The sequence below is a fragment of the Biomphalaria glabrata genome, chromosome 4, assembly GCF_947242115.1.
Source record: "Biomphalaria glabrata chromosome 4, xgBioGlab47.1, whole genome shotgun sequence".
Lineage (NCBI taxonomy): Eukaryota > Metazoa > Mollusca > Gastropoda > Planorbidae > Biomphalaria > Biomphalaria glabrata.
This window is the reverse complement of record NC_074714.1, coordinates 43,029,224-43,055,220: the sequence shown is the minus strand read 5'-3', so window position 1 is coordinate 43,055,220 and position 25,997 is coordinate 43,029,224. Positions and strand designations below refer to the sequence as shown.

Here is a 25,997-nt window from a genome sequence, read left to right as displayed (position 1 = left end):
GAAGACATTCAGGTAATTGTCGCTAAAACAGTTGTTTTTATAATTGACTTCTAATGTTTATTTAGCATGTAGAGAGAATTATTTCCCTTTTATAACGAGGAAAGTGGTTGGCCTACCTGCAGGGAAATAAAAATCCTTCAATTTACATAATCTTTAAAATCTATTTCTCTCTCTCTCTCTCTGTTTCTCTCTCTTTGTACCTCTCTTTTCTCTCTATTCTGCACTCACCTCCTCTCTCCTTCTCTCTTTTCTCTCACCTTCCCTCTTCTCTCTCTCTCTTTCACTCTTTTCTCTCTCTTTCACTCTTTTCTCTCTCCTTTCCTCTTTTCTCTCACCTTCCCTCTTTTCTCTCTCCTTTCCTCTTTTCTCTCTCTTTCACTCTTTTCTCTCTCCTTTCCTCTTTTCTCTCTCCTTTCCTCTTTTCTCTCTCTTTCACTCTTTTCTCTCTCTTTCACTCTTTTTTCATTCTTTCACTCTTTTCTCTCTGCTTTCCTCTTTTCTCTCACCTTCCCTCTTTTTTCTCTCCTTTCCTCTTTTCTCTCTCTTTCACTCTTTTCTCTCTCCTTTCCTCTTTTCTCTCTCTTTCACTCTTTTCTCTCTGCTTTCCTATTTTCTCTCTCTTTCACTCTTTTCTCTCTCCTTTCCTCTTTTCTCTCTCTTTCACTCTTTTCTCTTTCTTTCACTCTTTTCTCTCTCTTTCACTCTTTTCTCTCTGCTCTCCTCTTTTCTCTCTCCTTTCCTCTTTTCTCTCTCTTTCACTCTTTTCTCTCTCCTTTCCTCTTTTCTCTCTCTTTCACTCTTTTCTCTCTCCTTTCCTCTTTTCTCTCTCTTTCACTCTTTTCTCTCTCTTTCACTCTTTTCTCTCTGCTTTCCTCTTTTCTCTCTCTTTCACTCTTTTCTCTCTCCTTTCCTCTTTTCTCTCTCTTTCACTCTTTTCTCTCTACTTCCCTCTTTTCACTCTAGCTCTTCTTTTCCCCCTCTTTCTCCTCCCATCTCTTCCTCTCAATATTTTTTTTCTTTCTCCATCTTTCTTTCTTTTTTTATTCTCTCTCTCTCTCTCTCTCTCTCTCTTCGTCTTTCTGTCAGCCCGCTTCTGACTCTGGCTTGCACTTTCTGCTTTCTGCCTTTGTCTATAACACTGTCTTTCTGTCTTTCCATCGGTCTCTCTGTCATTTTTTCTTTGATCTCTGCACTTTTTTTTGTTGTTGTTGAGTCCTCTTGCTCAATATCCAATATCTATGTCTTAAGAAGATTTTATTTTTAGCTTTTCCCATCTCATTATAACAAAAATCCCCCTTTCACTCGAACCCACACCCCTCATCTATACTGCCCCCCCCCCCCCCATAGATCATTCAATTAGCCAATAAATCAATGCATGTGACTTCGTTCTCTTTCATGTTCTTCAGTGTCTTGCACTTTTCTTGTTTCATCTTTAGTTCTCTTCCTCACTCTCACACTCTCTCACACACACATATAACCTCACTCTCTCTCATAGACACATATAACCTCACTCTCTCTCACAGACACACACACACACACACAACCTCACTCTCTGAGCTTCTGACAGAGAGACCAGCACGCGCCAGACGCACGTTCCACTAGCTACGAGTCGTGCTGGTTCTCGTGTCGCGGACTATCATCGAGGCGGCACAGCGCCCAGAGCGTACAAACACGCGTTCACACTGTTGCTCGCGCGCACACACACACACCCACGTAACGCATCGTTTCTCCGAATACCTGCACACGCTCTTGGAAATAAAAAAAACAAAAAGGAAAACAAGACTCAGGACTTTTTAATATACCTGTGACGGGGTGCTACCTCTGTGTCGGTGGATTTTTCTGATCAACCATCAATTCCTGTTTCACACAGTTGAAATAGTCTCTGACATTTCTTGTGTTAAGTAGATTTTAACAGAGACGCAGAATTTCGGACTCAACATTTTAGGCGGATTAATTCATTTCAGTGAAGTGTTATTATTTATTGCTAAAGTTCTGCGTTCCTATATCAGAAAGTCTAGATATTTACTGTGGTAAGTTTTAATGCGTTGAGCATCGATATTGTCTACACACCAAGTAGACATTAAAACATACTAGATTTAGCTCTACAACCAATGAGGCAAATATCTAGATTCACCTTCACCCATCCCTTAGTCTTTCATACCGTTGGGGCATTACACAAGATCTGTTGACTCTCTTTCTTCATTTCTCATTGCTCTGTGCCATGGAAAGAATTGCATCCAATGACAGTCTTGTCCATTCTTTTATGTTATGTTTGTGAGCTCTGAGAACCTTCTGATGTGGCCATAGAGCTTCAGTTTGCGTTGTATTAGAGTGGTTAACAGGTCATCATTGCTGTATTAATCATGTTTCTAATATCTTTGCGAATGATGCCTAGAATCATTCTGTTCCATTATATTGATGCTTTTCTCGGGATCGGCAGTCAGTGTCCAAGAATGGCAAGCATATAGAATGTGGCCGTGACAAGGGAGCTAAAAATCAAATTGAAATCTAGATATGTTATGGTCTGTAAGACATATTGTTACCATTATGAGTTATCTATTCATTACTTACTTGTTTATTATACATCATTCTTGTTTTATACTTTAAAAAATATGGAAAATAAGACTAATCTACATATAGATCTGGGGGCGTGTTGGCTGAGCGGTAAGGCGCTTGGCTTTCGAACTGGGGTCCCAGGTTCGAATCGTGTTAAATTTCGAGATCTTTGGGCGCCTCTGAGTCCACCTTGCTCTAATGGGTACCTGACATTAGTTGGAGAAAGTAAAGGCGCTTGGTCGTATTGCTGACCACACGACACCCATGTTAACCGTGAACAGATGACCTTTACACCATTTGCCCTATAGATCGCAAGGTCTGAAAGGGGAACATAAGATACAGATCTATATCTATACGGTGTGGGATGTGTTGTTAGGTGGCCCAAACTTGAAGAAGAGTTTGAATCTCTATGTAGACTAAGAATATTTAAAATATGAGTTTTAAATTGAGTTGAATTTTTATTGTTGAGCTCGAAAGGGCGCAGGGAAACCTCCCAGATACTCTCCCCCCTCGTGTGTCTACTGATAACATTGTATCAGAACCGAGCACAAAAGACAGATAGACTAAAGCAGTATTAACACTATTATAAATATACCGTTCTCTGTGTCCTATTATACAGAGAAGTAAAGTTCATTAGCTCTATAAGATAGACAATCTATTCTTCAATGCTCAACGGTTTACATTGTGGAGTTTTGTGACTTACACAAACTCCCACAACTTTCCCGTTCAGTAGATTCCAAGGCACCCAATTAAAGCTATGCCCGCCATTCATACATTTCCTGAAACATAAAGCGGAAGTCTCAGTTCACCTGAGTTTGAATGTTGCCCTTTTGACAAATCGAGCTAACGAATACTTGGCAGTATCATTGCTATTGTACTTGGCAGTATCATTGCTATTGTACTAGTACTAGACACGTACGTTTGTGTCAGGTAGAAGTCATTTAGTTCTATGTTCAGCCCTCACAGTAGCTTGGCGTATAAAATATTTGCTGTACTTAAGACTTATCATTCCATGGTAAAGGAGATATGTGGCTGAAGGGAGGAATCTTTTGACTACCTATTAAAGGGGGCTTGAGCTCGAATCCCGACTCGAGTTGAGATGTGTTTACTGAGCACAAAAACCTTGCCTTGATACTCCCTCCCCTTCCCCAAGTTTCCACAAATGAGCTTTAACCATATGGCACTGAGCCTGTAATACCACCAGTGCTGAATTCACCATTGTCAATGTATGCTATAGCTTTCTTGGGGTCCACATACACACAAAAGGTAACAAGTATATTTTCGATAATTCTGAAGAAGTTGCAAAGGAAAAACTGCCTTCCACTATCCCTCCAGTCTAAATCCGGCACTGTTAATTGCATGAAAGATACGCAATGCAAAAAAAAAAATAAAAAAAAAATAAAATGGAATGTCACGTGACAATATAAGTAGAAATGTTTGTTTACTAAAGACGTAAATTCGTAAAATTTTAATCCTATAGTCTAAAGCGAGCAGTTCTTGTATATATATATATATATATATATATATATATATATATGTATGTGTATATATATGTATGTATGTGTATATATATCTGTATATTTATTTATTTATTTATATATATATATACATTTTATTCTGAAAACGGCTCTAACGATTTTCTTTAAAATTGTGTATGTAGGCCTATGTATATAAATGAGAAAAAAAATATCTGAAAATGGATTTCCGCTCTCGTTTATATAAATAGACACACACAAACATTGCTGAACTGGTGAAACAAATCATTCAACCGAGCGAGAGTCGGTCACCTAGTACTACTAATAATAAGAGTTTAGAGTTTTAGAGTCTTAAAACTAAATACAAAATGCCTTAACGCACCTCCCTAGTTACCCCAGTGGCCTATGATTTTACCATCATTTAATTATTGCATGGAAGTATTATTGGCTAAAGGCTGGTGAAAGATGCCATTAAAATCTCTTCCCAGGCACAGGTGCTAATTACTGCATATTCCAGATCTAGTAGAAGGTAAAAAAAAATAAAAAAATTAACGCATCTGTGCTGGACTTTTGACTTAATCAAAGCATCTGTCACTACTGGAGCTTTTCATAGTACACAGCGAAAAAATATTAATAGCTCTCTTTGTTGGTGTGTCCTATGTGTAGAATGAAGGACGTGTTGAGAAGTGAGGTTGTTGTTTTTTTAAAGGTATAGGATAATTTTGTGCATATTTTAACTCGGCAGAATTAAATTCTCCCAGCGCTTCTGTGTATAGCACACACACACACAACAGTTTTATATGGAAGAAGCATTAAATTTTCAATTAATGACTTAATTACTATTTAAAAACAAACGGGCTACTAACTAGCGGTAATAAAGAAAATTTGATGCACGATCCACTGACACTTATTTAAATCTTGTTCAATTTATAGCTCAATTCATTTCAATTTAGTTGGCAACAGTGACCAACAATTGAGCGTTGACTTTATCGTAAAAAAAATCTCCAACTCACTTCTCTTGCCAAGTGTTTCATATTCGTTGTTAGAAACAACCGAAAGGCATAGTACATCAGTTGATAGAAATCTCACTTATCTCAAGATATGACCAATCTATCCATTATTAGCGGGCAGAATGTTAGCATTCATCGTGTTGAATAACCGCTCATGACAAAACGTGAAGAGTTGTTTCCCCTCTTGCTGTTACGTAAAAAAACTCTGCCTCATTTCTGCCTTGGCGGTGTCACTGTCATGTCAAGATTTCTTGGGAGTATTGTATTTCTAATTCCTAAGTTGTTATTAAGTGTTCGCGCCTCCCAGTTCACTTTGGGGATTTACCAAAACCTAACCACATCATCATGTCAGTCTAACTTCCAAACATTCTCGATGTAGCCTTCTCACAAGCCACGATCATTTTCAGTCATTTCCTTATATCTTATCTTATCTTATCTTATCCATTCTAATTACAGGCGTTACTTTAAAAAGGAAGATAATTACGTCCTACGTATTTCATGTGTCTTATGTTCGTTTGCTGTAGTCATCAGCCTATAATTAGTTTTTAAAGCGTTTTTTTTCCTGCCCATCCCATTCGACATATTGACTTGATTAGTTCCACATCACTAACTGCTTTCTTGTGTATCTCCAGCCATCGAGACAGTCTAGCCTTAAGAACTCTAGGAAACTGTGATACTTAGTCAATAGATTTACTTGTAGTTTCTTATCTTATCTTTCTTCTTATATAATACAGACGTTACTTCAAAAAAGAAGATGATTACGTCCTACGCGTCATGCATTTAGTCATGCATATTAACCAATGACTTAAATTCTGCCAAGTCACTGGTTTTCCTGGCTAGCTCAGGCAACCCATTCCATGCTCTAATAGCACTAGGGAAGAAGGAGTATTTGTACAAATTTGTCCTAGCACATGGGATGAGGAATGTGTCTTTATCTTTGTGTCTTTCAGAGTATTTTATTAAATTTTGTTTTTGTATTTGAAGATTATGGTTCAGTGTTTTATGTATAATTGTTACTTTACTTTTGAGTCTTCTGTCCTGAAGGCTTTCTAAATTTAGTGATTTTACTAAAGGTGTTACTCTAGTCAAATGTGAATATTCGTTTGTTATGAATCTCACTGTTCTATTTTGTGTCTGTTACAGTTTCTTAATGTTTTCTTGAGTTGAGGGGTCCCAAACGGAGGATGCATATTCTATTATTGGCCTAACCAAGGTTAAATAACATTTTAGTTTTATGTTCTTATTTGATTTATAGAAATTTCTTTTAATAAATCCTAATGCTTTGTTTGATTTTTTTATAGTTTCATCAATATGTGGATTCCATGATAGTTTTTCATTTATTATAACACCTAGGTATTTTGCGATTTTAGTCTGTGTTACCGGTTTGCCATGAATAAGATAAGTGGAATTAATTTGTTTCTTAGTGCACTTTGTAGTCATGTAGTGGGAAGTGAAGTGAATCTGGCGTTATGTTCCAGAACTTTTGACCTACGTGTACCCCTTTTATAATTTTTGACCCCCCCCCCCCAACCACACTTTAATTTATTAACATAATAAATGGGTATTTTATAAAATCCCCAGTAAATGGGAAACACTACTATACATTGTAAACGTTTGGCATATTCATACACATCTAACCAAGAGACAAACAAACATTACTCTATATATTTAACAATACAATTTAAGTCTCTTGATATCCATCAGATAACTTGGATTTTCTGTAAAAATAAAACATAAATCTTAAAAATGTATATATTTCCAAAAAAATTGAAGGTAAAACAAAACACACAAAAGAATAATAACTATGTCACTACCATAATAAATTCTTACTTCCCCTTAATTATACGCAGCCAATTTTTTATTTCATGTTTGCTGATTTCTTAAATCATTGGGGAACAGCAATTTCTTTTCTTCACCGGTGAAACGACTGTGTCAAATCTCGTGGACTTCAACTAGAGGAGAGCCTGGCTAGGATCGGAAAGTTGTCGCCCACACAGCAGTTCCCTGCACTCCACGCAGCTGTTGGGTCCAAAGAAATGGTCAAGTTCCAATATAATTAAGGATGGACTCTTCTTCTTCTTCGTTCTCATTCTTATGTTGGGTGGTTCAGACGAGTAGTCCTGTATCTTAGATGAACCGCGAAGCTCTTATCTTATCTTATATATTACAGACGCTACCTCAAATAAGAAGATATTACGTCCTACGCATTTCATGTGTCACTCTAGGCATGCATGTTAATCAATGATGTACTCTGCTAAGTAATTCGTTGGTTTTCTTGGCTGATTCAGGCAACCCATTTCATTTTAAAATGGCACTAAGGAAGAAGGAGCACTTGTACGAATTAGTTATAGCGAATTGTATAATAAATGTGTCTCTATCTTTGTGTCTTGCTGAGTATTTCATTAGGTTTGGTTTTTTTCTATTTATTTCATTTTGTTTCCAAATCAAGCAGTTCACCGTATAGTTTTAATTCTTAAACAGGATTTTGGGGCCTCTGGAATTAAAATTGCATCTGTAAAGGAAATGGTCGGCATTCTCTGCTGACACTCCTCAAGGGCAAGTTTCACTAGTCCAAATGTTTTGCTTCCGGAACATATGTGGGATTTCATTCTGTTGTGTAAAGTCCTGGGACGAAACATTCTATGTTGGTCTTATCAGGACAGCTTGTAATAGTTATCACTTTTCAAGACATTTTGAATTACAGATGGTCTATGTCTTATTTATTCCACTCTCTATCACTTTCTTTATTTCTTTCTGGTAGTGAGGAATGTTCAATGGTCTGTGCATTCTACGGTATATGGCCAGTATGTCTGCGTTTTCATTGCCTTCTATTTAATGTGTGCTGGGATCCATTGAAAAACGATTTCCATGTTGTTGTCTTTGAGATTTACAATCGCTGTCTTATGTTATTTTATATAGAAAGCATCAGAGTTTGTCAGGCTCTGATATGTATCAAAACACTTGTTGAATTGGTAGTAATGGTTAGCATCTTTAATCGATATTGATCAATCTATATTGGTATTGGGGAAATTGTTTAAAAAAATACGTCTTAAGCTACCAAACTGTAACATCATTCGTTACCTCATTACAAGTGTACACAATATAAACCTAAACAATCAAAACACTAAATTTTGCCAGACCTTTGCAATATTCCTTAAAGGTTCCTTCAGATACAGGGTGTCATATAATATTCGAATATTATCTATAATAGGCATTTGGTTTCTTGTGTTCATTTTTGCTCGTTATATTTAAATTCCAATGTGCACATATCTTAAGTACAAAACAAATTCACATTCCCACAAGAGACTTCTAATCATCAAATGTCTTAACATTAGACCAATTTTTTTATCCCATATATTGTAATGTTTTTCTTATATCATTAAATATCTATGTAATTATCACTGCTAAATCTGTTTGTCTCTGCCAGTATGTTTATCTCGACAACCCTCTTTATCTCTGCCACCCTGTTTATCTCTGCCACTTATTTTATCTCAGTCAGTCTGTCTAGCTTCGCAACGCTATTTATATCTGCCACTCTGTTTATCTCTGACACTCTCTCTATCTCTGCCAGTATGTCTAGCTATGGAATTCTGCCTATATCTTGCACTCTGTTTATCTCTGCCACCCTGTTTATTTCGACAACCTTGTCAACCTAACTTGTTTACATTCAAATTGTTTATCACTGCGATTCTTTTGATTTGAAAAAAAAAAAGTAGTTATGCCTCTATATCATAAGTTATAGTATGCAAAAAATATAGTACATTATATTAGTAATACATGTATTGAAAACGCAAATGTATATGGCTTGATGTAGTGTAGTATTTAGATTAGAAGATTAAACTATTATATGATTTTTTTAAAATAATCAGAAGTGCGTTATTTGCATATCTTGGTAAAGTTTATTTCAAATGATCTATTTCTTTTCTTTGCCATATCTACAACAACTGTGTGATGACACCATCGCCTCCCCCCCCCCGGCCTGAATAAAAAAAAAATAATTTTAATCCTTGAAAATAATTAAAGGGTGATAATTAAGGAAATTTTGTAAATTCTCAAAAAAAAATAAAGTAATAATAATAATTAAAATAATTAAAAAGTCTTTACGCCCCTCAATTCGTTACTCAGACACCACGTATTAAATGTAAATGAAGAATATGTACAGCTGTTACCTAATTCAAATCGTAATAAAACCACTTCACGTTGTTGTAGAGTTCAAGTAGTTAAAGCAGCAGTCTACTTGTATTTACCATACCCACACATCATTCTATACTTTCTGAAAGTAAATGAATATTCAAAGCACAAAATGAGAATTTGAAATTATATTCAACGTATTATAATATAGATATAAAATGCTTCATGTGAAAAGTAACTTATAACATATAAAAGATGGTATGACATTTGGTCCTGCGTGCATGTTTACACTTGTATAGGTAAGTGCCATTATGCCAAATTCTTTCTTTGTTTTTTACCGTTCCGTGTAAACTAAATGTTAAGATCAGCAAGTATATCGTGCACTGGGGAAATGGGAATCCTGTTGAACAATGAATGTTTATACCCAACTTAATGTAACAGTGACTATATCTTTGATATTTTATTTGAAATAGGGAATAATTAAATAAAACATTTGGAGATTAATTTGTCTCAACTGAAGAGTGTATCGTTAGGAGCAAGTGCCATGATCATATTTCTCTTTGTGATTCTAGAGGATGGATGTGGTACTTCCCACTCCATCACCAAAACAAGGACCTCCTCCCAAGTCTTTATTATTCATTTGAGTTTGTTCACATTGACTTGAAATTCACTAATTTAGAACTTGATTATTAATGTATTTATTTTAGGATAGCTGATGTCAAACCTGTAAGAAAACGTCATAGTACGTAGTAGAATAGCAGTGTTCAGACTCGTTTTTCTTTGACCTCTCAAGCTATCAAATCTATTTTAAATTTTAATGTCCTAATTATTTTCCGTTTTAAAAATAATCAATTCATCTACTAATATTTATGAAGAATCGTAGTCCCTTCGAGATTCTTAACAAATGGAAAGATCAAATTTTGGATGAGAGCTATGTCAAAAAGAATCTATAGTTTCTTGAAATGTTATTACATGAATCGGAACTCCAAGAGAGGTAGAGGCAAAACGCACAAGAGGGGCTCATTCCATCTAATATAATCTACTATTTCTTCGGAAGTTTTGCCTTTGGAAAGACTCTTAGCTGCCGAATGCAGTGATTAAGGCTTCATGCAACATCCTAAGGATGCGCCTCGGTCGGCGCATGCCCTTATTTTCGTAGCATTTTAATTCACTACTTTCTCTCTTAAAAACTTGGTCCCTGGTGCTGTTATTCATTTATGTTTAATATATGTATGTATCATTTGTTTCAGCACCTAGCTTCAACTCTATGTTTACATTTACGTTTACAGCATTATTGCTCGTACCCACTGAAGCTTCTATATGTTATGTGTTTATGTTGTCCACTTGTCTTTGTGAGAGATAAACAATTAGATAGAGCCATCGTTTGTCTAATACATGCCTAACGGCTGTCTGTGTCGGCTCTATCGAAGTTGTTAGTGAACGGATGCTGCGAGGGTGGGGGAGGGGCTAGCTGGAGCTTGTGACCTTTGACCACTGGGGTGGTAATTTGCATACGGGCGAAATGACTCTGGATCAGAAGAATGTTTTTTTGGACATTCCGATGGTCTAGAGGCTAGTTTCGCTTGGTGCGTTATCGCTAGGCGGTGGTGTCGAATCCAGTGTCACAGGTTCGAGCCTAGGTCGGCGCATGCCCTTATTTTCGTAGCATTTTAATTCACTACTTTCTCTCTTAAAAACTTGGTCTCTGGTGCTGTTATTCATTTATGTTTAATATATGTATGTAACATCCTAAGGAAGCTCATGTTTGTTTCTCGGTTAAGCCGCCCTTTTTCTTCCCGGTATCTGTTTCCAAGTTGAACCGAGGAAAGATTTGGAAATGTATTAAATAAAAGTGTGAATCGATTCATAAAAACATATGTGTTTTAAATTAAAATAAAACTTTGAGAATCACTGTCATAATGGCTTGCAAATATCTTCCCAACATTTAGATTCCCTGATGGGAGAAGGATTTATCAGAGACGTTACGAGACTATGCACTAATGCTACTCAGCAGGAATGCTGACGGCTCAGATCTCTACGTTCTTATTAAAGACAGAGTTTGCTGCGTGAAACAGTGTCAGATATACTTACTTCTGGATTAATGATAAACTTAATAGTAGCACTAGAGTTCTTAATGTACTCGTAAAACTAGTCATTGAAGAGTCATCCCAAAAGTATCAGGAGTTCTTTCAAATGAATTTGAAACTTTTACTTTACAGTCATGATCAATATTTAAAAAGCTTCTTTTTTTTTTGTTTCGTTGCTAATCTGGAAGATGAAATCAATTCAAGTTTTAACGTTTTACTTCTGCAAGTAAACTTAAAAAAGAACTTGAAATACATAATTGTTGACTTTGAAAATGTAAGATTTCCACACTACACTTACCAAGGTCAAGAACGTAACTGTTGCCAACTCGATCAAACAAAAAGAATTAAGTAATATTTCTTTTGATATCTCAATGCATATCACAAGATCTTCTTATCAAATCTCTTCCATTACCGCTAGTTAGTTGCCGATTTTGGTTTTTAAATAACTTTTAAGTCACGGAGCGAAAGTCGAATGTGCTCTCCAAACTAAAATTACTTTGTGCTACAAACAGAAAAGCTGTTACAGATTCAGCAGTGCTATCAAGTGCACACAATTATTTTCAAAAATACTTTCTGTAACATTTCCTTTATTTCGTACACTGGATGCACCTAAAAGCTAGCAATACTTTCGCCATATGTGAAAAGCTCCGATACTAAATTCTGTAAAAGTGTTTGAAGCTTTAATGCTTCGTTATGTTCATGTCGGCTAAAAGCAAAATATGTAGGTCAATGCTGGGTCAGCGTGTCAACATAAAATAATACTCTCTTCTCTAACATACGTACTTCAAGACAAGCTATTTGTAAAAAAAATAAAGGATTCCAAAAGAGCTGAAGGTGAAATGTTACAAACGTCAGAGCCATACCCAAACGTCGGAGCAATGCCCAGACGTCGGAGCAATACCCAGACGTCGGAGCAATACCCAGACGTAGGAGAAATACCCAGACATCGGAGCAATACCCAAACGCTGGAGGTGACAGTTGGGTGTACTTTGTTGGGATTCAATCTGCACTCTTCCTTATATTTTCACCTTGAACACAATAATGTGAACATCACAGCATTAGGACTCAGTGAAATGTGAACTTAAAGTGTCATTAGACAGTTCTTTTTTTTAGTTTTTGACATTCAGGCATAAAGATTGTCACATTCTTGCCTAAACGTCCGATAGTACGCTGGGGATGGCGTCTGGCAAGATTTAAACTCGGGCCCAACGTGACCTCTTAGCGTATCGCAGTGTCGTACTCATTAACCCTCTCTATTAAACGGGGTGCCTGGATACATATTTTGTTCTATGGGCCACCTGAGATTGTCTTCTTTTGCAATTGGACATATGGCAATTTTCATGCAGTCATCTTAAAACTGTTCCAGTTCGTGTCAATCAACAGATAGTGCACTTTGTTTTTATGTAATCAAGTTATCTTATCTTATATAATACAGATGTTTATTTAAAAAAAGATGTTTACGTCATACACGCATTCCTAGGTCAATCTTGTCTTGCATGTTAATTAATGACTTAACTTCTGCCATGTCATCGGTTTTCATGGATGACTCGGGCAACCCATTCCATGCCATATTAGCACTAGAGAAAACGGAGTATTTGTACAAATTTGTCCCAGCATATGGAACAAGGAATGTGCCTTTATAGATCTACTGAGTATTTAATTACGTTTTGTTTTTGTATTAGAAGATTATGGTTCAGTGTTTTATGTATGATTGCTACTTTACTTTTAAGTCTTCTATCCTTAAGGGTTTTTAAATTTAGTTATGTTTACTGAATGAGTTATTGTAGTCAAATGTGAATATTCGATTTTTATAATTCTCACTATTCTATTTTGTGTTTGGGTTAGTTTCTTACTGTTTTATTAACTTGAGGGGTCCCAAGCATAGGATACATATTCTATAATGGCCTAACCAAGTTTAAATAACATTTGAGTCTTATGTTCTAATTTGCTTAAATAAATTCCTTTTAATAAACCCTAATGCTTGGTTATATTTTTTGTATGATAACTCCATCAATATTCCATCAATTTGTTATAACACCTAGGCGTTCTTTAATGTTCCGCGCATTGCTGGATTACAAATAACTAGAAAGTGATATTTATTTAATTTTTTTTGTTACTTTTTAATACTTCACAGTTACCAATAGTGGAATGTAGAAATAAAACAAATTTTAAGAAAACTTATCCAGAAGACTTCTTCTGTTCTTGCTATCATTATTTTGCATAACTATTGAAATTTTAATATCCTGTGGGAAAAAAATGTAAAATAAATTTTTGAATTTTCTTGTTCCTATAGGCTTCGTTTTTGTCTAGATTATGATATTACTTCTTAATCGATGCATCGACACGTTAAGTAGTCTAATAAGAAGCTTCCTTAGTAATGATATTGTCTGATCTAATTGTTTTATTGTTACTTTCAAGAGTAGGCCTGGAAACCGATTTCGATACGATCTTAATTCTTTATTATTTGGATACTAAATATTGTTCAGGTCTTCCTAATCTGTAACTTCTTGAGCTACTCTTGTGCAGAAAAATATTTGTTTCGTGGTGTCTATATGTCATGTCTTAACCCTAAAACTAAAGGTGCTATTAAAATCCGGATCTACGTCTCTTGTTGTGTACATTATCAAAAATTGTGCAGACTGTAATTTTAGTCTTCCGAAGTAAATAGTTTTAGGTGTAACTAAATATGTTACCTAGTCAGTGATTGGGGTGTAGGATTGAACCTCAGTGGTCTGCTGCCATTTGGCGATATAATTTTGATAAACCTTTAGCATGAAAGCACTTTCCAATTTTAAATCAAATCTGCTTTTATTTTTTTATTATATTATTTTATTTGTTGTCACGTATTGATTTTATTTTTTATTTTTTTTTTGCCTCTCTTTACTTAGGTCTTATCTCTCTGCCCTATCTATTTATCTATCTATCTACTTATCTAGAAAAATAAACTTCATTGCATGATTCTATTGTATAATAAGAAATATAATCTCGGTGGACACTGGTTTAACAATGAAATTTGTTTCCCTTTAACGATTTTTGATTCTGGCTAAGCCCAAGGAAGACTATTGATTTCATTAGAAAATTGTTTCCATTACGTAGCTGTGTAAACAACTTAGTCTAACTAACTCAATCTTTGACAGTAAAACAGCGGACATCAAATAGTATTAACAATGCAATCTACATTATAAGAAACCTTAGGCTTTGAACAAAACATCTGTAAACAAAGTACCTAATTTAAAGTGCACCTTTCAGACCTTGCGATCAGATGATGTAAAGGACATCTGATTTTTTGGCACACGGTTAACTAGGCTGTCAAATGTAGCTTGTAAGTATAATATTAGCATTATAACAAAAGATCTTATGAGCTTTGTATACACTTATTGTCACCAATCATATAAAGGTATCCCAATAAACTCAATGTAATACATTGTTGAGTTACTTAAAAAGTTGGAAGTATATTTCCTGTACAAACTAAAGACATCTACGTACTACATACCACAGTAAGTTGGGTTGTAAGAGTGATAACAGTACCATAGGTTATAACAATATGTTGATGCTTTAGTTTAACCAAGAACCGAAACTCTGCACTGGGCTACCCCTTGTATTTACCCCAGAAAATTACCTTTTCTCTGCTGGAGTTATCTTCGCTTAATGGTTCATTGATAATCTACACCAGACCTCCTTTTTTATATTAGGTTATAAGGGGAAAAAAATTCTATCTAAAAAAAAAAAACTTGCTGATTCCCACCATTGCTTGAAGGAGCTTTGCGTGAAATTTGTGGATTCTGTTAAAACACCTGTTGGGGTCCCTCATGTTAAGTTTGTGGCTTTGGTAAACATTTTAACTAATTTAGTTATTTTTAATTTTAAAAAATACAACTTCGCATACCTAATAGTAATTCCCACATTGATATTCGTTGCTTGTCTCTTGTGCTGGACAGCTAGAGCAGTAATTCCCAAAGTGGTCCACGCAGATGTCCAGGGGTCTGCGAAAGGGAAAACATAAATTGGGGGTCTTTGAGATGTCCATGGGGGTCTACGATAATAAATTTCTTTTGGACCGGTTGTGACTTTAAGTTAACATCAAATTAATTTAATTCTTTTATAAACTAATATATGGTTTGTTGATTTTTACCCGAGTTAAACCTTTAAACATTTATCCTGCTATTCAAACGAAAAATTGTTATATTTAATTTCAATACTTATTTTACTAGCTTAATTTTTTCTACATGTAACTAATGATTAAGAAATACACGAGAAACTGCTCTTAGCGAAAACTTTTACAATGATACATAAGCAGTGGCGTAGCAAGGTACCTGTGGGCCCGGGTTCAAGAACATCTTGGTGGACTCCCCTCCAGACAATAAGACAAATTTAAGGTGTGACAAAAATGAGTAATCGAAATGCAAAGACATTCCAATGTAAAGATCGTACCTTTTTTTAAAAAAATAAGTTATTCGAATGGATGGTTTTAAGGTCATACGATGTGAATGAGTGGGCATTGCATCGTATTGGTTTCAAAATCAACCACCGCAAGAAAACAAAGAAACAAACAAACAAACAAACTTCGAATGGAGGGTTTTGAGGTCATACGATGAGAATGTATGGGCATTGGCATCGTATTGGTTTCAAAATCAACCAACGCTGGAATCCGCTATCGGAATAATTATAATAGGCACTCGCTGAACCTCCAAGAAAACATTTAACATCTATATTTCATTTAGTATGGGGATCCAACCCAGGACTTGTGTGACAGGCTCGAGCTAAATGGGAGTTGGCATAAACACGACTTGGTGTTGGACCGAATTGATGTTGGAAATCAAGTGCCAGTGCTTCTTGTGACTGAATTAGAGACAGTATTATAAGCGCACATTCTTAAAAGCACGGGATAAAACGATATTATTAATTAATATCTATTCGTTTTAAGACACATTAGGAAGTAATATGTAAGCATGTAGTTTTGTTAAGTTAAATTTTAATTTAGGTGATGGCCAGAGACTGTAGATGCATACGACATAACCACTGCCTGCTACACAAGTAAATATCACACCAGTACTGCGAGAACTTTAGGACGTAACCAGTGCCTGCTACACAAGTAAATATCACACCAGTACTGCGAGGACTATAGGACGTAACCACTGCCTGCTACATAAGTAAATATCACACCAGTACTGCGAGGACTATAGGACGTAACCACTGCCTGCTACACAAGTAAATATCACACCAGTACTGCGAGAACTTTAGGACGTAACCAGTGCCTGCTACACAAGTAAATATCACACCAGTACTGCGAGGACTATAGGACGTAACCACTGCCTGCTACATAAGTAAATATCACACCAGTACTGCGAGGACTATAGGACGTAACCACTGCCTGCTACACAAGTAAATATCACACCAGTACTGCGAGAACTTTAGGACGTAACCAGTGCCTGCTACACAAGTAAATATCACACCAGTACTGCGAGGACTATAGGACGTAACCACTGCCTGCTACATAAGTAAATATCACACCAGTACTGCGAGAACTTTAGGACGTAACCAGTGCCTGCTACACAAGTAAATATCACACCAGTACTGCGAGGACTATAGGACGTAACCACTGCCTGCTACACAAGTAAATATCGCACTAGTACTGCGAGGACTATAGGACGTAACCACTGCCTGCTACACAAGTAAATATCACACTAGTACTCCGGGTTCAAGAACATCATAGTGTGTGACAAAAATGAGTAAACTAAATGTAAAGACATTCCAATGTAAAGATCAAACCTTTTTCTTAAAAAAAGTTATTATGTCATAACGTTTGATTCAGCTAGGACTGCATATAAGTAATAGTGTCTTAAAAGTCAATGTTTTTACAACTTCTTAACAGAGTTAAACGACTTAAAAGTGTTTCAAATGAACAAACAAATGTTCTTCCTAAGTTCTAATGTGGGCCCCAACTGGCCTTGAGGTATGGGCCCAAACGTAATGAGCTCCTTCGCGCCATGGTTGCTACGCCACATCTGTGGGCCCCTATTGCTTATGGGCTCGGATTCATTGAACCTCTTCGCGCCATGGTTGCTACGCCACTGTACATAAGACAAATTAATTAATTGATTGAATAATTGTTAATGTTTGAAGGACTACTTCATAGAACAACAAAATCCTATATGAAACATTTATACGTAGCAACGGATAATAGATGTGCAAAAAAAACAAACATTTCCAGTGTGTTTGGTGATTCCAGTAAAAATATAAATTGTTATTTTAATTAGTTTAAATTTGAATTTTATAAAAAAAAAAATAGATCTCTATAACTTCATGTGTAGCTTTAAATTAGTTTTTCACTCTTTAACTCACTACAGTTAGAAAGTTGCTTTAAATTTTTTTTGATGTATTTGCAAAAATCCAATACAAGTTAAGTAGGGGGGCTACCGAAAACCAGAAAACATGGCAAGGGGTCTACCAGACAAAAAAGTTTGAGAACCACTGAGCTAGAGGCTAGTTCCCATCTTTCTATTTTAGAACTCCTATTCTGAACTCCTGACATAGGATTTATGGACAAGCCCACGTCTATCAATAGTTGAAAATAAAAGAATTTGTTTATTAGTTATATAGTTAAGATAATTTTGTTGGTACAAACTAATTGAACATTCAGGTTAACTACAACTGTCTCACTCAGCTTTACTACAACTACAGCGCTACGAATACAAATTCAAATACAAATATAAAAAAAATCAGTCTCCGAACTCAATTCCTACTTTCGCTTCAATCATCAGTTCCTCCCTTTTTACAAAGCTTATATCAACTCACTCTGTTTGTCTGTCTGCTACAATATTTGTACATATTATTTCTTCTATTTCCCATTCTCGGATAAATTTGAAACTTTACATAACTGTTTGTTGTACCTATGAAAACATTAATAAAAAAAAACAACAACAATTAGTTAAATACTTATTGGTAACTAACTATTTTATTTGGTTTAGAGAAAGAGAAATAAATGCTACTTATTGAGAGATATAACTGTATATGTGGAGTTATTCCCCTTTTAACGTTCCGCATCCTTTTTTTTTTAAATAAATTTTACAATCTCGGATCAATTTGAAATTTCGAATAATCGTTCATAAAAAAAAATTACCAATTAGTGATAATTGTTTTTTTTTTATAAAGAAAAAAAAAACAAAGCTTAATCCTGCATTATTGAGATATATGGCAGTGATTTTGCAGTTTCTTCCTTAGATAAGCATATATATTTGTTTCCTTATTATCAACTATTCTGTGCGATGGTCTCACTCGTTGTAATATAAGAATCTATTCAGTCAATCCGAACTGTCACATACACCATTACAAGTATACTCTCAGACCTCATGTTTAAAGTCCTAGAAAAAGTTCAGAAGATTACATACAATACATTGTCGTATCCGTGGGCTTTTAAACACCCCCTTTAATGTTTTTTTTTATGTAAACATTCCAATAATTATTATTATTATTATATTATAATGAGCCCTTTAATTGAAAAACACACACACAGACAACTGACGCTAATTGGCATAAGTCCCGTCGGGGCCCTCACAATTAGAGCAACAATTCAAATTTCTATTAATAAATTAAATTAGTGCCATCCCGCTGTCTCGCTCCTGCCCAAATGTCAAATGTCAATGGTTATCTTTTGCTCGGCCCTTTTCTAATTAACAGATTTAATGTTGACAACAAGTTGTGTAGCCTAAAATAAAATCTTGACAATCTTGTCATAGGTTAGATTTTGTTTATTTTACATTTCTTTACTCTGCTAGCTTTACGTTCTGCGCAATACTAGACAAAGATTTGTTGGCGCTATCCAAGTTTTATGTTGGATATTTTGAACCTGTTCATGTTCATTATACATTTCCAGGACGATAAGATGCTGTTTTATATCACTAGTGCCAGCAACTCGCTTCTTGTTTGGGTGTCACGCACCTAAGTGGTCTTCAGTTTATAAGTAGCATTGAGACTGAGGAATATTAAGAAATTAGAACAAAGGCAGAGTCCAACTTGTAAATGAAAGAATATACGATTGATGCAGTGTTGTATTTCTGTTTGTTGGGTTGACGCAATGTTGTTATTTTATATGTTGGGTTGATGCAGCGTTGTACTTCTGTATGTTGGGTTGATCTAGTGTATTTCTCTATGTTGGGTTAATGTAGTTTTGTACTTCTGTATGTTAGCTTGATGTAGAGTTGTACTTCTGTATGTTAGGTTGATGTAGTGTTGTACTTCTGTATGTTGGGTTGATGCAGTGTTGTACTTCTGTAAGTTGGGTTGATGCAGTGTTGTACTTGTAAATGTAAGATTCAAGAAGTAAGCCTACTTTAGTAAATTAGATTGAGGCAAATGTTAAAAAGTATATATTCCAAATAAAGTTTGATGATTTCTATATGTTGTAAAGGCCGGATTGGTGTTACGGTACTACCGTTCAGGAATGCAATGCCTTAGAATATGTCTTAGTCTATTACTAATTTAAGCTTTTTGACGCTCAACGTTTTTTTTATCGGTCTTTACTCTAAATGTCAATCTTTTGTACAAGACTTCTATATAACTCGTAACTTCCTGATAACTTCTGGGTGGGTGTGTGTGTATGTGTGTGGAAAATGGAGGGACAATGATCTCAAAAATGGCTGTAATGATTTTCCTAGAAATTTAACAGTATATCGTTGAGAAATAAATTTCTACCTCATTGACCACATTGGGAATATTCTAGTTTGAATGTTTTTCAAAGTATTAAAAAAAAAAAATTTGACTAGAGAACGAAAAAAAATTCTAACTGTCTTCTAGTGAGGTTAGTTGTGTCTTCTAGTGAGGATAGTTGTGTCTTCTAGTGAGGATAGTTGTGTCTTTTAGTGAAGGTAGTTGTGTCTTCTAGTTAGGGTAGTTGTGTCTTCTAGTGAGGATAGTTGTGTCTTCTAGTGAGGTTAGTTGTGTCTTCTAGTGATGTTAGTTGTGTCTTTTAGTGAAGGTAGTTGTGTCTTCTAGTTAGGGTAGTTGTGTCTTTTAGTGAAGGTAGTTGTGTCTTCTAGTTAGGGTAGTTGTGTCTTCTAGTGAGGATAGTTGTGTCTTCTAGTGAGGTTAGTTGTGTCTTCTAGTGAGGGTAGTAGTGTCTTCTAGTGAGGTTAGTCTTGTCTTCTAGTGAGGGTAGTTGTGTCTTTTAGTGAAGGAAGTTGTGTCTTCTAGTGAAGGAAGTTGTGTCTTCTAGTGATGGTAGTTGTGTCACAAAAGTGATGTTAGTTATCTCGCAAAGTTACGGTAGTTGTGTCTGTGATATCAAATGCTTTTTTTTTCTTAGACAAGCTTGATTTCGAAAGAAATAAGTGATGGTTAATGTCACACAATTTCACACAGGCTAACAGTCAATCTCCAAATATTACGCTTAGAGGTCATCGAATTCATGATTAAATCTAAGTAAGTTAGCCCAGTCGATCATGATTTGAACCATAACCTTTTGTACCAGCATTTCCACACTTGGGTCTCGTCCACATGTCATGCCTCCACGCTCCATACACACACGCACGCACGAATGATGTAAGTTCCGGCCAAGCACAGAATTGACAACTATCGATCAGATCCTGTGTCTACAGCACACTGTTCGATGCCAAATTAGGTGTCGGTGACAGCTCTTCCTTCAGATCGTCTCCCCTTGCTTTCTCTTTGCATCTGATAAATAAATCTCTAGGATGGAAATGTAGAAGAGTGACGGGGAAAAATTAAAGGCAAAAATAATAAATAAAATATTAAAGATATTTTTTTTTAAAAAGTCCTTACAATCAATGCTATATCTCTAAATGCTGTGTCAATATATGGCTCCTTCTGTCTCGGAAGACAATGAATGCCCAATTGATGACAATGGATGTCAATACTGCAAGTTTTAAATCCCCATTTTTCTAAACAAAACAAAAATGCTTATCAGTAATCGATAAACCAATTGGTTAATTTTCTATAGATTCGTGCATTGTCGTCGAATTTGTATGATTAGGCTAAACTTGATTCGAGAATGTGAGATGGAAGAGAAAACGTGTTAAAGCATCCTCACAGACAGACAGACAGACAGACAGACAGATAGACAGACACTCAGACAGAGAGACAGACGGAATGAGTAAATAGTAGTTTTGAAAAAAAAACTGTGATAGTCTACTAACTATTGTTTGACCCTTCGCTGATAATTACCTTTCATTTACTTAACGGTGAATTATGTGTATTAATTTTGTCTTGTTTATAGTAACAGCTTAAAGTGAAATACAGATAAATCCCTTCGCTAGTGACTCATGGGCAACTAGCAAAGTACGAAAGAGTTTTCCTCTGGAAACAGTTCTTTCTACAGTTGACAGCCAATGATTCGTGTAGTGCCCGATGTATGTCAGTAAGCCTCGTGACCGACCGAGTTAAGTTTCCAGGGACGAAGTGAAGCAGAAGGCGCTAGAAGGAAGGAACTACGACTTTCTTAAGAAAGGCAGAAACAAAACCTCGGACTTGAATTCTGGCCTTCTTAGCTGTGACCACCCCAAAATGATGGCCGTAGATTCCAGAGCGGATATGTCCAAGTTCAGGGCCATCGTACTGATAGCGGTGGACGACAGCGAGCCTGCGGAGTTTGCTTTCAACTGTAAGTACACGATGTTAGCTTGTGATTTAGTGTTTCTTTGTAATGACGTCATTCGTTCATTTATTTCGTGTATCCTATGTTCGCATGTCTTGTCAGCTTTTCGCTTGAAATAACGTCATCAATCTTGAACTTTTTTTTTTTTTAGTTGGCCAATAAGCTTACTGGGCAAAGAAGAGATAGCACATCATCTGTTGTCATTCAAACTGTGTCGTCCTAATGTTGTTGTATGCACTAGCTCAGCATTCCCTGCTCCTTTGTTTCCAAATTACAAACGCATCTTTGACTTCGATTCTTTTTAAAATACCTCTATTCAATTCTAAACTTAGTGCCAACTTCAAAAACCTGGGCGGTTGAATACAGATCTCAATAACGGCTGTTAAGATTTTCATAGAAAATTAACTCTTCGTGTTTCTAGCTGAGAAAAGAATTATTTGTCACACTGGGAAAACTCAATTTTGACCGATATAATTTTTTAAAGTAAAAAAAAAAAGAAATTAAAATTTGGCTCGTGAAGGAGAAAAGATTTATCTATAACGGACATGACGTCTTTGGGTATTTCCGCATTCCTTGAAGAGTTTTAATCATTTAATGGTCAGGAAAATTGTGCGCATTGCTTTTTAAGTCCAGATCTAAAGCCTATCATTGGAGTATTATAAAGTGTAGTAGACCTATACATTCACCTAACCAGGGCTATTTCTCAGGAGGTTAGGTGGGGAATGGAGAGGGATAAAAAAATGTTCCATTGTTGTTGTTTTTTTTTTGTAATCTAAAATTCATTTGTTATTAAGAGAAAAATGTTCACTCTATAAGTTTTATAAAGAAAGTATTGTCTATTTATAATGGTATGTTCAATGTTTATCTTGTCATTTCGTCAGAGGCGTCTTCATACCCGTCACGCAGTCTTTCTTAGTCTGGAGAACGCTTCTTCATGTGTTTATTTAAGCTAGACTTTCCTTGGAAGACTTTGGGCTTAAATAAATTCTGCCAGCCTCTTTTTATTTTATTTTCGGATAAGGAAGTGTTTATTTAAACATCACATTTTTGTTTCAACGTCGCGGAGTTAATATAGTTAAAAGGAAGAGAATTTGATAATAAACTGTGTTTCAAGGCCAAGCCTAACATAAACAAAGTGAAAACAGATCAAAGATGTAGAAGCTTAGCCCTTGGGTTTTCTACAATGTTAACTAAGAAATTTGATCAGAGAAGGCAGTTTCAAGTTGTACAGGCAAAGAACACCTTAATGCCTCCTCCCAGATTAGTGTGTTTCTTTTGTGTGAGGTTGTGTGAGTGTGTGTGTGTGTCTAAGTGTGCAAATAAAGAAAATAAAGAAGGTTTAAGATTGAAACGATTCAAATGATGAGAAATGTGAAGGCGGGTAATGGTATTGCTATCATGTGACTAGTACCTAACAGAAATACCAAAACTTTACAAAGCAGTGGTTTTCAAATTTAGCTATCACATTATATATAATAAAAACCGGATATGACTCACGGCCTACGGGCCAAATTTTGGGTATTTTGACACGAAAATGGGTTCACCTGTTTAGCCGAAGTATAAAAAACTAATAGAGATCTTTTTAGATTTTTTTTTCATTTGTTAGGCCCTCCGGTTGTGGGTGGGACATTAAACATACACTACGGTCTCCGAAATGATCTAATGAACATTTATGCATTGTATTATCAAGATTAGTCAAACGTTTTTTTATTGCTATGCAGGACATACATACATACATAATACATACATACATACATACATACATACATACATACATACATACATACATACATACATACATACATACATACATACATACATACATACAAACAAACATACATACATACATACATACATACATACATACATACATACATACATACATACATACATACATACATACATACATACATACATACATACATACATACATACATACGCCTTACTTTCTACTTTAAATATTAGATATATTCATTGGATACATCAGCTTCTTGGAGATGGGGAGGGGGGAGGGCTACTGTGTCGGAGACATCGTTCTGAACCAAGCTACTGTCCAGGTATTTATCTCTTTCCAATAAGATGATTTATAGTCATTTCGTAACTAGAGGATGTCATAGATAGATAGAAAGTTAGATAGATAGATAGATAGATAGAGATAAAGGAAATACCTTTAGGTAACGGTTTTCTGGTATCTAAATACAAATCTCGCAGCTGTGAACAAACCGAACAAGAAATAAATAAATGTGTGGGCAACTTCTCAGGCGTGTGTATACATTGGCTCTGCCTCTGGCCTCAGACACTGTTGATGTTTCGCAGTGCATCGCCGCTCAGTAACCTTCCAAATCTAATAAATCTTTTGTTTAACTATAAAATACAGAGCTTATATTAAGTATCCATTAGTTCGGATCACTCATGTGATTAAATTTGTAATACCTCTAGAGTCTAGACTAACAATAATAGATGTGTGATTTTTACAATTGCGTCTTTATAGCAATATTAGGTTTTTAGCTTTCATAATGCGCTATGATCTTATCACTTGTCTGGGCCAGTTTGGTAAAAAAAAGGGCGGGGGAGAGAAGAGGGTATCTGAGTGAATGTTACTGTGATCGCTTATTAAATGATCTTTTAAAAAATTTGTTCTTATAGGGCTCAAGCATTCTCAAAGGGACTAATTCAAGTTATACCAACTCCAAACAACTATAATTAATTGTCAATAGTTGATAAGCTAATTGGTTATTTTTGTTTATATTGATTCATATTTTGTCAGGTACAAGAAATCATTTACCAGACAGACAGACAGAGTTGAGCTTTGTAAAGATACATATAGATCTTACTCAATTTGTTGTGTATGTTGTAGCGCAAGTCAATCTAATAAACTGAGTTTGTCCGAAATGTTATTTTCTTCAAACTTTTGATATTTTCCTTAGTAAGTTTTAATCTGTTCTTGCAGTTTATCACATTAATTGCTTAATTCTCAAACTTCTAATTCTTTTCCTTAAATCATAAACTTCTTCCATTGTTTATTTTCCCATTCAACCAAAAGATCCTGGAGGCAGTGTGAGTATTTGGGACTTTAGGCCGACCATCCTCGTGAGGCGTAACCTTAGCGGTTCGTGACTCACGTGTTCCGCCATAGCGAATGCCTGCTGTCACTTAAAGGACTATAACTCTGCTTAAAAGAGACTTAGATCTAGTGAAGGCAGTAAAGAACACAATGTGCCCTTGATTTCAAAGAATTCTTATTAGCATTGTCAAAATGTAACTCTTTCTCTCCTAACTGACGATACCAACGTTGATTTGACCCCATTAAAATTAAATTAATTTTTGTTTTTATAAACTTTAATTTGTGTTATATAAAAAGAGCATGCATTCTTCTATAATTATATACTTAATATAACATTTTCTGATTACATATAAAAAGTTATTGAAGTTAGACCATAACACAAATGAGCATAAGGAATATTTCCATCGAAAAGTGGAAAATAATTGTACACTGAAAGAGTTAATTCAGAAGTAATTTTAGTTGATAAACGTCTTTGCTAAAGTACCTTGTAAGAGGAGCTTCAGGTGGCCGCCCCCCCCCCCCCCACATTGGCTGCATTTTTCTTACAAACGCTTTCTCTGAAAGATCTTGTGTCCCTAAACTATGAGGGACGTTTTTCACATGTCACTAAACTGTGAGGGACGTTTTTCACATGTCACTAAACTGTGAGGGACGTTTTTCACATGTCACTAAACTGTGAGGGACGTTTTTCACATGTCACTAAACTGTGAGGGACGTTTTTCACAATCTAGGTTTTTGTGTCTGCCACCTTTCTGATCAGTTAAAAAGTATTTCTCTATCGAGCTGTAACCGTCTTAGGTTGACTAAGTCATTACAGATATTAGGCCTAGTGTCCCCACTAAGCCTGAAATTTGATTAAACCACGTGAGTTAGGCTCATTCAGCCATCTGAGCTGGTCCCCTAAACCAATTCCTCACACAATTAAATGTGTCGGGTATTTGACCTAGTTCAGTAAGTAGGTAAATAAGTGGACGAAATTAGTTGGAGATAGCAGTAATGTTATATCAAGAGAGAACGAGAAAAAGAGAGAGAGAGAGAGAGAGAAAGAGAGAAAGAGAGGGAGAG

At 35.6% G+C, this 25,997-nt stretch overlaps 1 protein-coding gene across 3 annotated transcripts in view; it reads left to right on the top strand.

The window, feature by feature from the left end:
• The first annotated feature begins 1,583 nt into the window (after positions 1 to 1,583).
• LOC106053955 (universal stress protein in QAH/OAS sulfhydrylase 3'region-like) overlaps positions 1,584 to 25,997 on the top strand; it is a 59,366-nt gene continuing 34,952 nt past the window's right edge. Inside the window, exons 1-2 of one of the 3 annotated variants that reach the window (XM_013209651.2) lie at positions 1,584 to 2,030; positions 21,491 to 21,874. In XM_013209651.2, coding sequence (XP_013065105.2) covers positions 21,778 to 21,874 — 97 coding nt within the window. In that variant the 5' untranslated portion in view covers positions 1,584 to 2,030; positions 21,491 to 21,777. Of the gene's footprint in view, positions 2,031 to 20,250; positions 20,677 to 21,490; positions 21,875 to 25,997 lie in introns of those variants that run through there. The other 2 variants (XM_013209671.2, XM_056027367.1) reach the window with 2 other exon arrangements.